Source organism: Mercurialis annua, linkage group LG6 (genome assembly GCF_937616625.2).
Source record: "Mercurialis annua linkage group LG6, ddMerAnnu1.2, whole genome shotgun sequence".
Taxonomy (NCBI): Eukaryota; Viridiplantae; Streptophyta; class Magnoliopsida; order Malpighiales; family Euphorbiaceae; genus Mercurialis; species Mercurialis annua.
In genome coordinates, this window is record NC_065575.1 from 7283919 (window position 1) to 7297059 (window position 13141).

General features: G+C 36.5%; 1 protein-coding gene across 1 annotated transcript; it reads left to right on the top strand.

Annotated features, from left to right (window-relative positions):
• The first annotated feature begins 5529 nt into the window (after window positions 1-5529).
• LOC126687496 (uncharacterized) lies at window positions 5530-6622 on the top strand. Its single transcript, XM_050382058.2, has 2 exons — window positions 5530-6036; window positions 6128-6622. The coding sequence occupies exons 1-2, from the start codon at window positions 5530-5532 to the stop codon at window positions 6620-6622; spliced, it is 1002 nt and encodes a 333-aa protein (XP_050238015.1).
• Window positions 6623-13141: the final 6519 nt, after the last annotated feature.

A 13141-nucleotide genomic window follows, 5' to 3' on the forward strand; every position in this document is an offset into this window, starting at 1 on the left:
TGGTCTGCATAATGAAATGCGGTTAAGTCCATAGAGAAATGGCCTGCATAGTGAAATGCAGTAATTACCATAGTAAGATGGTATGCATGTTGAGATGCATTATAAACCATAGAGAAATGGTTTTGAAAACTAAAATGCAATAATTAAAGAGAAAATTATGTGCATGTTTTAAATGGTAATTTTTATAAGAACGTTTTAAACTGCGATTTTAAAATGTTCGAAAATGATTTGAATTCCGCGAAATTTTTTAAGTGATTTTTAATGTATTTTTAAGGCTTGCTACGGGTTTCGGAGCAACCACTCCCATTCCCTAGCGCCGGTCTCGACGCCGAGAATCGGGTCGTGACAAAAGTCTAGTATGACATCAGTAGGAAGATAATACCGTTAAGTCAAGACTTTCTTTTGAGGCATTCAGACTTTACTTTACTTGCTCTTGCTGATATGATCTTTTCTCTTGTTGAAGAAGTGGAGTTTGCCCACCCTTTCATAGAGTAACGGCAACCAGATCTCAACTATCAATAGATTTCTCGTACCATCCCAAGATCCACTAATAATAAATTAATTAACTTACATAATAAATAAATAAATTTAAATGTGTAGTTGATATGTTATGCGCGCAGCGCGTTTAATCAGTTTAATTGATTATTACCATGTCAAACCCACTTAATTGTATAATTATGTCAAATATTATCAGCTCCATTTTTCTTCAAAAAAATAAATAAATTTATATTTTTCTAAATGTTCAAAAAAATAATGAATAAAAAATAAATTTGATATATTCGAAAGTAAACATCTCATATTGAAAAGCAATCTTTATGTGTGTTTCGTGGATAACTGATAAAATTATTTTTAAATTTAAATATTTAATTTTCTTTATCAATTGTGATTACTTTTTTTATTTTATATAATTATATATTAATTTTAAAAGTTTAGTATAATTATATTCAAATTTTTGCATTTTATTTATAAATTCAATTTTTTGTGTCATTTATAAATTTTTTCAACTTTTTGAGTACAATTTATAATTTTATCATGTTTATGTGTACAATCATTGCTGCCATTATTTCATGAGTGCAAGGAGTAATTTTATTTAAATTTTTATTATTTTATTATATCACTTGTTATAGTGATGTATAATTTATAAACCTTTTGATTTGATCATATATTTTAAAGATGTCAAAAGAAAAATCATATATTTTAAAAAGTCACGCAATTAACAATGAAATATTAATTTAAAATTATAAAATTTAACAGTTTATTCTTATAAATATACATATGACTTAGTAACCATTTTTTTAATTATTATTTCATGAATGTCCATTGTCATATGGACATAATTATTACTCCCCCCGTTTAATTTTAATAGTCTATCTAGTGAATTTTATTTATCTTTTTTAATTATTTATTTAAAATTTTAAAATAATATTAACTATTATTTTTTAAATTTATCCCTCTCCTAATAAATAACTCTATAATTTAACTTATAAAGTATTTATTATATAGTAAAATTATATTAGTATTTATTTTTATAATTTAAAATAAAAAATTATTTTAAATATGTATAATTTTGGCTAAATAAATAACTAAAAAAACGGAGGTAGTATAAGAAAATAAATATACATAATAAGAGTGAAGTACTCACGTGGCTTCTAGAAGACTTATCAAAACTATGCAGTCAAGATGTGTCTTTCCTAGTGGACTTACACTCATTATGTCAAAGTTGCAATAGTGCCTACCTTTTTTTGGCCTTTGTTATTCTTTACTACAACTGAATTTTCTTTTTAATTACATAAATATTGGAAATTTTTCAAGTTTTTAGATATTAAAATTATATATTTTAAATTATATTAGACTGACCAATCCGACTAATTATATAAAATTTGATATATAATTCAAAGCAAATAAATAGACAAATTAAATTAAATAAACATATGAAACTTGGTTAACCTATTAAATTCTAATTCTATTATAAAAACATTTTTAGTAAAATTTGACAAATAAAAATATTAACATAAAAATATTAACTAATTTTTTAATGTCAGGATTTGTTAATTTTTTAAAATCTAAATATATTTCTATTTCCATTATTTATCAAATTACTTACCTATTTAATGTTTAAATAAACACTAATTTTTATCAATGAGCGATAACTCAAATAGTGTAAGCGCTGGACAACAAACTGATAGGTCGTAAATTTATTTTCTTCCACAAGCGCTCTCCTTTTAAAATTATGAAAAAAAAACACTAATTTTTTGAGTGTCAATAATAATATGGGAAATTTTTTTAGGATACCTTATTTAGAAATTAATTACCGCGTACGCGTTTTTTTGACACCATTACATGTTTTATCCTTTTTATTTATCAAAATAATATTTCTTATAGTTTTTCAATTTTCAAAATATTCTTTTATTTTTTACGTTTAACGTCTGTCTTTTTTTGGTGATATTTTTTATATCGTGTTTATGATGTTTTTTTTATAGCGTATTTATGGTGTTTTATGTTGTTTTTATGGGTTTTAGTGTAAATACACCAAGTATTGGTGTATTTATGATAAATATTTTTTAAAAAATAATAAATCAATTTGTTGTGTAAAAAATCAGTTGCATCAAAACAAATTGGAATATAAGATAATATTTTTTTGTTGATGATAAATTTATATGAACAATAGAACAATTAAGTATATTAACAAAAAATCTATAATAATTTATGTACAAAAAAGATCAGATAACAAGTAACAATCAATCTTATTAATAAATCTAAATAATCACAAAAAAAACGACGGAGTAAAAAGAGTAGACTTATGATATCATCACTAAAATAAAGATGATGACTGTAAAATTTTAAAATTTTATTTTTATTTTCTGATGCGATCGACACTGGATTTTTGTGTTTGTAGATGTTATACATTAAAAAAATAGAAATTCAAAGGAAGAGAGGAAAAGATAAAGAGAGAGATTAGAGATTTAAGAGGGATGGGAGAGAGTGACTGTCGTCTATGTAAATTGAACCCTAATTTAAAAAATATTTTGTAAATAATTTAAAATATAAGATACCGAGTGAAATTAAAAAATTATGGGACAAATTCTTATAATTAATTTTCAAACTTAGGTTAAGTTTTAAATAATCCCATTGTTATTTTAACCAATAATTACACCTATTGAATTAGTTAAATTAAAAAATAATTAACAATTCAAATCTATATTTTTTTACGATTTTATTTGAACAATAATTTTTTAGGATTAATGTTATATTAAATCACCACCTTTACTTTTTTTTTATCACAACTTTTAAAAGTTGTCATACAAAACTACCACATTTTAAAAAAAATCAAATTTATCACTGTTTTAAATATGACGATTTTAGATAAAAATTCATGATAGATTTGAAACTCTTTCAAAAGGTCGTGATAAAATTGATTATGAATTTTAGTGTAATATCAGAAATTTAAAGGTTGTATTAAAATAAAAAATATATAAAAATAATAATTTTATATGAATTTAATGTAATTTTTCATCATAAACTAAGCCTTTAAAAATAAAGTTTCCATTTTATTTCTGTTTGAAGTCATTGCTTTTTTTTCATACTTGATGGAGTCTGCCTTCTGAACCGGTGAGTGAACCTGCAAAACAGGGTAGAAGCTAACCGGACGGTGGTTGTCCGATTAACTCTCCGATGCTAAAGTCAGTTTAGAGCTTTGAGCAGCGTTTTGAGTATATGAATGTAATTGTGATTCTAGGCATACCTCGTGCTCTTTTTATAGTAGACGAATATACCTAGTAGAGTTGTATTAGGTAGGTGAATCCTACTTTGTAGGGATTCGGCCGTATCTTGAGGATTCTCCTGATTTGTCGAGATCTACCTTAATCTGATAAGAGTCCTATTTAGGAACGTCTTCCTAAATAGTCTTATCTTCCTAAAGTAGAGCTTATCCTTCCATATGTAGTGTTTGTGTCCAAATAGGACAAGGTTTCCATATTTAGTCGTGTATCCGAATCCCGGACCTGACGCGCTCTTGGCGGATCATGTGGGATTCGGTCTTTATTAGTGTATTGCCGAATCTTAGTGATTCGGTATCTCCTTCATATCTTTCCGTCTTCAGGGGGAGTCCGGTGTCGCCTGAGAGTGGATCTCCTGCAACTCGGCTCCATTATACTTACAGTAGGATTCGGTATCCATCATTAGCCCCCCCGCAAGTGAGCTGAAGTAGTTTGGCATTTATGCCTTAGTGGATTTTAGCTCTTTTGGAGCTGAGTTCTTTTATGCGGGCGAGTCGCTTTGCATTCCGGGCGAGTCGTTTCATATGTTTGTGGGCGACGTTTCATCTTTGGTAAGATTCTGCGTTGCCACGTGTTGTCCATCAGTAGAGGGTTATGACTGGATGAAGGACAAGTGTCTTCGTGCGCTATTAGTTGATCCTTATTTGTAATTATGGGATCTCGTCTTTTCGGTTTCTTTGGTTTAGGCTATATAATTGTTCATTTTCTTCAATTTTCTTTCTTCTTTAACCTTTGCTTTCTCTGCAACTGCTTAAACCTTCGATTTCTTCAAGCTTTCTGTGGGTTTTCTTCTTCTGCTGTCAAGATTCCTCGTTTTCAAGTTGCTCCTTATCTTTCTTTTGATCCTGCGTATTTGCTTGCGAGGTATTTTACCTTTTCTCTAATTTAATTTCTTGGTAGTTTTTCAGTTTTCATTTTATTTCTTCTGTTCTTCTTGTTCTTCGTCTTGTTCTTCTTCTTTTCCTTTCTTTTGATCTTTTAGAGTTTTAATTTCATTATCATTCCGTGTTTCCCCCCCATTTTAAAAATTTTAAAATGTCAGAAGTAACTGAGGGGGCGAAGGGTGCTCGTGACGAGCTAGAATATACCCGGAGCTCCTTGTCAAGAGAGCAGATACTCGGTTATTCCGAGGAATTTAGCTTTCCCGAGTCGTATATTATTCTGAGACCGGCAAAATCGTATCGGGCGAATCGTAGCACCGATTCGCCTTCCAAGATAGTAATTTTTCATGAACAGCTTCTAGCGGGTCTTAGGTTTCCCTTAGAGTCTTTAATCGTAGAGGTCTGTCATAATTTAGGTATTCCTTTGGGTCAACTGCATCCGAACGCGATTCGCCTTCTTTGTTCTTTTATGGAATCGTGTAGGGTTCGGATGCAGGAGCCTTCGCTTGCTCTTTTTAATTATTTTTATGTTTTCTCCCGCCGAAAGGGTGAGGAATTTATTTTTGCTGGTGGTCGACCGAATCGGTCTCTTTTTAGTCTTCCTTCTTCTTTGAAGGGTTGGACCCCTAAGTTTTTCTTGGTTCAGCACTCTTCTTTCTCTTCTTTTTCGCGGAGTTTTACTTCTAGTAAGGTTTCGCTTACTAATGTACCTGATCTGGATGATGGGGAGAAGGATTTTGCCCTGTCTTTGCTGTCGGATTGTCGTTTTGACAAGCCCAAGTACAGCGTTCTTTTAGAACAGTATTTGAGTCGCCGTGAGATACTTTTGGCGGGTCTTCCTTTAGAAGGTATTTTTCTAATCTTTTGTTGTTATGTTTTTGTTTTGTAGGATGTCGACTTCTCTTGAACATTTGCTTGACAATTTTCATGTCGATATGACTGTAGATATGGGCGAGGTCACCAGTGGCGTTCCTAATCCGTCTTCGGTCGCCGTACCGGATCCAACGCCTAATCCGGTGGATCTTGGTCTTGCTTCCGGCGATCAAGTTCCTGCTGCGACTTCTGAGTCGCCTTTGCTTCCTTCGAAGGAATCAGCTCCTTCTCTGAAGGGGTTGCCTACTGGCGGTCAGAAGCGTCCTGCTGAGGACCAGGCTGGGGCTTCTGCCAAGCGTCCCAAGAAGAAGAAATCTTCTGGGGTGTCTTTCGAGGAGGCACCTCGGTTTGCTGCTTGGGCGGACGCGCAAAATCCGCCTCGTCTTTCAAACGTCGCCATTCTTCATGCTTGCATGGAGAATATTATGATAAAGGAGGACATTGAGTCCATTGATCGCGAGCATGGCGATAATTTGGCTGAGTTCGCCTGTCTCGGCGGTTTTTCGGTATGCTTCTTTCTTTTTTATATTATGATTTGCTTCTTCTTCTTTTTTTTTTTTTTCTTTTGTTTTTCTTATTTGTTGTTTTCTTTCGCAGGTGGTCCAGTCCATCGCTGTTTTGGAGCGCCGCCGAAGGGATGCGGTGGATCAATTGAAGAAGCTCCAGAGAGATTCCGAATCCTGGCTCTCCGAGAAACAAAAGATGGAGGAGGAGGCTGGCGAGGCGACTGGTCTGATCCAACAGCTGAGGTCCTCCGTATCTACCAAGACTCGGGAGATTTCCGCTTTAGAGGCTCGGGTTCGAACTTTGTCCGAGGAAGTCGAGTCTCTACAGTCTTCTTCAGGTGCTCTCACTAAGGAGAGGGATGATCTGAAGAAAGAAGAGGGGCGTCTCCGCCGGCGATTGGGTGACTCTGGGAGCTTTTATTCCCAAGTCATGACTCAATACCGGTTGGCGATCGGGGCAAAGCTGCGGGAGCAGAATCCTGGCGTCGATCTTTCTGGAGTCAATCAGTTGGACCCTGCTTCTTTGGCGAAGGAGGTGAAGGCGAAGCTTGATAAGCAGAAACAAGACGCTTTGAATAAGGCTTAGTTTTTATTTTCTCCTTTTTGTATTTTTTTGCTTTCGCCTTTTTATTTTTTGTATTGGATCGTGGGCGGATCCTTTGTAATTTTGCTTCTATTAATATAATGATCTTTTGACCATTGCTTTTCTTTAGTTGTAGAGTTAATTTAAACTCGTTTGTTATTTTGAGAAGTTAATCTAAACTTCTGCTGGTGTGATTTATTTGTAGGTCCGAATGGATCCTTTTATTTATTTGACTCGGACGAGTCTAAATTATTTTTAACTAAGATTCAAACGACTCTTGTTAAATTGTATGTATTAGGTCTCAAGCGAGCCTATAAGGTTTGTTTCGCCAAATCGCCTTTTATTTCAAAAATGGAAATAAGTACAAGCCATGAATTTATTGATAATACTTTCTCAGGTGTTCTACATTCCAATATCTGGGTACCATGGACCCAGTTATTGTCTTTAGTCTATATGCGCCTTTGCCTGTAGCTTCTTCTATGATGAAGGGGCCTTCCCAATTAGCTTGCATTTTCTTTACTCCTGCGTTTCCTCTGCCAACTTCCGCGTTTCGTAAGACCAGATCGCCTCTTTGAAATTCTCTAAAATTTATTCTTTTATTATGGTATTTTGCGGCTTGCTTCTTGTATGTAGCGGCTCGGGCTACCGCTTCATCCCTTCTCTCCTCTAGTAGGTCTAGACATAGTCTTGTTCTAGCCTCATTGGTTTCTTCTTCTAGATAGTTTACTCTGATACTGGGTATGCCAATTTCTACTGGAATTACTGCTTCAGTGCCGTAGGCGAGCCTGAAGGGTGTTTCGCCAGTTCCTTTTCTAGGAGTTGTTCTGTATGCCCATAGAACGCTGTATAATTCTTCTACCCAGTTCTCCTTGTACTGAGAAAGTCTCTTTTTTATTCCTTGTGCTATGGTTCGGTTGGTGACTTCTGTCATTCCGTTTGTCTGGGGGTGCGCCACCGAAGTAAATTTCAAATTGATCATTAGTCCTTTGCAAAATGCCTTGAACCGCTTGCAATTGAATTGTTTGCCGTTGTCTGCTATTACAGTGTGGGGTATGCCGAATCGGCATATTACTTCGTTCTTGAAGAATTCCTCTACTTTGGCTGCGGTGATGGTTGCGACAGGTGCTACTTCTACCCATTTTGTGAAGTGCTCTATTGCGACGATTAGGAATTTCGCTTGATGTTTTCCCGTTTCGAACGGTCCAACTATGTCAATCCCCCAAGTGGCGAACGGCCATGGGCTTTCCATTGATCCTTGGGGCACTGCTGGTACACGACTGATGTTGTCGTGTCTTTGGCATTTATCGCATTTCTTGACTAATGCTTTTGCGTTTTCTTTGATGGTTGGCCAGTAGTATCCCTGGAGTATTGTTTTTCTTGCTATGGTAACTGCTCCTTCGTGCGCGCCGCATATTCCTTCGTGGATTTCCTTTAAGATGGATTCTCCTGTCTGAGGCGAGACACACCTAGACCATGGATGAGTTAATGAGGTTCGGTAAAGAACTCCATTGTGAAAAGAGTAGTTGGCAGATTTTCTGATGGTGCGAATGGCTTCGACTTTGTCTGTTGGTAATTCGCCACGGTCTAGATATTTGATCAGTGGAGTCATCCAGGAGTCGACCTCCTCGATTGCCATTACTTCTGTTTTTCTGGTGCTTGGTGATTCGAGAATTTCCTTTAGCTGCATTTTAGTGAATAGATCTCCGAGTTCTGACGCTGATTTGGCGATGGCGTCGGCTTCGGTGTTTTCCTCTCTCGGGATTTGAATGATTTCCCATTGTCCTCCTTGTGCTTCCAGCTGTTGAAGCTGTGTTTTGACTTGACTCAGGTATTCGATCATCCCTGTTTCTTTGGCTTGATATTCTCCCTTGACCTGATTTACCACCAGCTGGGAGTCGCTATAGATTTTTAGGATTTCCGTTCTTATTTCTAATGCGAGGCCGAGGCCTGCAATTAGGGCTTCATACTCAGCTACATTGTTGCTGGCGGCGAATTGGATGTTTACTCCATATTCGATCTTGATTTTTTCGGGTCCTTTGAGGATGGCTCCTGCTCCAGCTCCTTTTTCATTCGATGCTCCATCTACGTGGAGTTCCCATACCAAGGCTGGTTTGGGTTGGCCAGTCTCGGTTGGAGTTATTTCTGCTACGAAGTCCGCCAAAGCTTGTGCTTTCAGAGTTGGGCGAGGTTCGTATCTTATGTCGTGTTCGCTGAGTTGGATGGACCAGTGGACTAATCTTCCGGAGGTTTCTGGTCGTTGGATCGCCTTTCGCAATGGTTGATTTGTCCTTACCACAACGTTGTGACTTTGGAAGTAGTATCTCAGCTTTTTAGCTGTGGTCAGTACGGCAAGTGCCATTTTTTCGATCTCGGGGTATCGTGTCTCCGCGCCCTTCAGGACTCGACTAATGTAGTAGATTGGCTTCATCTCGTTATCTTCTTCCCTTACCAGCACTGTCCCGATGGTCTCGTGCGTGGTGCTGATGTATAGGTATAGCGTCTCCCCTTTCAGCGGTCTGCTTAGCAATGGAGGGGTGACGAGGAACTTCTTTATTTCTTCAAAGGCGTTCTCGCAGTCTTCATTCCATTCAAATTTTTGTGTTCCTTTGAGGGCTTTGAAGAAAGGCAAGCATCTTTTTGCTGAGCAAGACATGAATCTGCCGAGTGCTGTGATTCGCCCGTTGAGTTTTTGAACTTCATTTATGCTTCTTGGTGCTTTCATGTCCATAATTGCTTTGATCTTCTCGGGGTTCGCCTCTATTCCTCTTTGAGATATCATGAATCCCAGGAATTTCCCGCCTTGTACGCCGAACGTGCATTTGTCGGGGTTCAGCTTCATTCCAAACTTATTCAGTATGTTGAATGTTTCTTCAAGATCTTTTGCATGGGTTTCTTCCTTCTCGCTCTTGATGATTAGGTCGTCTACATACACCTGGACTCGCCTTCCTATCTCGTCTTTGAACATGAAATTCATAAGTCTTTGGTATGTTGCTCCAGCATTTTTCAAGCCAAAAGGCATTGCCGTGTAGCAGTAGGTTCCTCCCTCCGTGATGAATGAAGTTTTTTCCTGGTCTTGCTCCTTCATCTGGATTTGGTGGTAGCCTTGAGCTGCGTCGGCTAGGCTATACATCGCGTGTCCAGCAGTAGAGTCCACGAGTTGATCGATATCTGGGAGAGGGTAGCTATCTTTAGGACACGCTTTGTTTAGATCGGTGTAATCCACACACATTCTGTTTTTCCCGTTGGCTTTCTTTACGATAACTACGTTAGCTACCCATTCGGGGTAGTGGACTTCTCGTATGAATCCTGCTTTCTCCAGTTTTTCTACCTCTTCAGCGATTATTTTCTGTTTTTCTTCCGAGAACTTCCTTTTCTTTTGCTTCACTGGGTTCGCCGCTTCTGCTACATTTAGATCATGAGTAATGACTTGGGGGTCTATTCCGACTATTTCTGATGCGTTTGCAGCGAAGGTTTTGACGTTGTTTTTCAGCATGGCCGTGATTTCGCTTTCGATCTTTGGGTTCATGTTTGCGCCGAGATTTACTCTTTTCTCCTTGTCGAGTTGGAGTTTCTTCGTTTCGCCTTCGGGTGCTGTTTCTTTTTCTTCGATGTCGTGATTAAGGATTTCTTCTATTGCCATTGCTTCGCCTGATTCTTTTATTGCTTGCTCGTAGCACTTTTTCGCCTCGGCTCGGTTTCCTTGTATCGTGATAATTCCTTGTTTCGTCGGTATCTTCATGGTTAGCGCCTTTATGCTCGTCACGGCGGCTGAGTCGTGGAGGAAAGGTCTCCCCAGTATCGCGTTGTACGGCAAGTCGATTTCTACGACGCTAAACCGCGTAGGTAATTCCTCGCTCTTCCTTGTCCTTCCTAGCTTGACATCGAGTGTAATTGTTCCGTTGGGCTTAATTGGCAAGCCCCCAAATCCTACCACAGGCGTGGCATTTCGTTTTAGTTCCGCTAGGTCTCTTCCTAGGCTTTCGTAGGCCTTTTTTGTTATTAGGTTTATTGCGCTTCCTTCATCGATCAGGATTCTCTCAACGTTCCAGTGTTCGATGATCATGGCCACCACCAGAGCTTCGTTGTGCTCTTCAGCTATTCTCTCGAAGTCCTCTCCGTCAAAAGTCACTGGAGGAGGAGTTGAGAGTTCTGTTGCTTTTCGTTTTCTCTGTGTCGTTTGATCCTTCAGGTTTACTCTTTCAGAAGTCATCTTCTTCAATGAGATTTGTTTTTGAGTTCAGAAAAGCTCCTTCTTTTGAAGTTTAGTTAAGCTTTTCCCACAGACGGCGCCAATTGATGGAGTCTGCCTTCTGAACCGGTGAGTGAACCTGCAAAACAGGGTAGAAGCTAACCGGACGGTGGTTGTCCGATTAACTCTCCGATGCTAAAGTCAGTTTAGAGCTTTGAGCAGCGTTTTGAGTATATGAATGTAATTGTGATTCTAGGCATACCTCGTGCTCTTTTTATAGTAGACGAATATACCTAGTAGAGTTGTATTAGGTAGGTGAATCCTACTTTGTAGGGATTCGGCCGTATCTTGAGGATTCTCCTGATTTGTCGAGATCTACCTTAATCTGATAAGAGTCCTATTTAGGAACGTCTTCCTAAATAGTCTTATCTTCCTAAAGTAGAGCTTATCCTTCCATATGTAGTGTTTGTGTCCAAATAGGACAAGGTTTCCATATTTAGTCGTGTATCCGAATCCCGGACCTGACGCGCTCTTGGCGGATCATGTGGGATTCGGTCTTTATTAGTGTATTGCCGAATCTTAGTGATTCGGTATCTCCTTCATATCTTTCCGTCTTCAGGGGGAGTCCGGTGTCGCCTGAGAGTGGATCTCCTGCAACTCGGCTCCATTATACTTACAGTAGGATTCGGTATCCATCAATACTCTTTGAATTCAGTTTGCAAATAAAAATAGGCTAAATGCATAAACTGAATTTTTAGCTTTGACTTGATTTTTAATATTTTTTTAATTTGATAGTAGTGCCATGGATTGGGATTCCCTCAGATTAGAAATGAATTTGAGGGGGTCATGTTCACGATTTACACCGTCCATTGTAAAATGAACGGCTTAAATTAAAAAAACACAATTTTAATCAAATTAATCTACACCGTTCATTTTACAATGAATGGTGTAGATCATGAACATGACCCCCTCAAGTTCAAATAAACTTGAGAGAATCACAATCCTAGTGCCATACATGAATTATTTAAAATGATAAAATAGATCATCATTTAATAAAAAGAAGGCCTAATTACTTAAAAAAAACCATTTTATATCATTTTTTCGTTTACCATGACCTAGGAAAAAGTTCATTTGTACTCTTTTTTTGATTTTTCATTTTCAACTCTACCCTAAAGCACTAAATTGAACTTTTTTTATTTAGAAAAAATTTAAAATAATCGTTCATTTTTTTAACTTATTTGTATTTTTTTCAAATAAAAAAAAATGATATAACCCTTCTATTTAATTATTTTTAATGTTTTCATACTTTAATTAATTAAATTGCCAAAAAATAAAATTTTTGGGTACAATTGAAAACGAAAAATCAAAAAAAAGGTACAAATGAACTTTTTCCTAGGTCAGAGTATAAACAAAAAATTATTTCAAGGTGGGGTTTTTTAAGTAATTAGGCCTAACAAGAATATCATTACTCATGCTAGTATGAACAACGCGTGACATACACGTAGTATTATCAGAGAGTCCAGTTTATATCTTTTTATAGCATTAAGTTTTAAACTAAAATAAATAATTTATATTTTACTTAACAAAATGTCATATGCATGTAATATGTCGCCGACCTTAGCAGAGATTACGGTGAGAAAAAAATATGTTAAACAAAAATCCATTTAGTCATTACCGACTTTTTTAATTTTTTTTTCAATAACACCATCATCTTGTAAAAACTTCAATAGCACTCTATTTTGTATTTTTACGTTTTAATAGCATCCTAAATTTTTAAAAAAAAAGATGATTTTACTTTTATAACAATTAAATTTTGCAAAATAACTAAATGAAAGGGTAATTTTATACTTTTTTCTAATTGAACAAATGCAAATAAATCCCTTAACTTAAAAATAAACCCTCTTTTCTATTAAATTAAATAAAAAAAAAATATTCTCCTCTATATTTTTTCCGGCATCTTCCTCAACCCGCCACCTAAAATCCGCCGCTTCTCCTCCATCGTCCTCCCATGAGAGGACAAGATGATTCATCCTCTCATGGGAGGACGAGATGATTCGTCCTCCATGGGTCTCTTTCTCCCATGGAGGACGAGTTCTTGAGGAAGAACAACAGTTCTTCCTCAAGAACGAGGAAGAACAGTGTTCTTCCTCAAGAACATTATTCTTCTTCAAAGAAATATGGCGAATCATGGCGGCGATGGGTTCGAAAGAGTCGGTAACGGATCCGACAGAGGTGGCGATTGGTCGTAATTTAAATATTTTAATTAAATAATTTCTTATTGTTATTAATCTTTAAAATATGGAGAGGATTGTTTTTTTTTTAGTATTTATAAC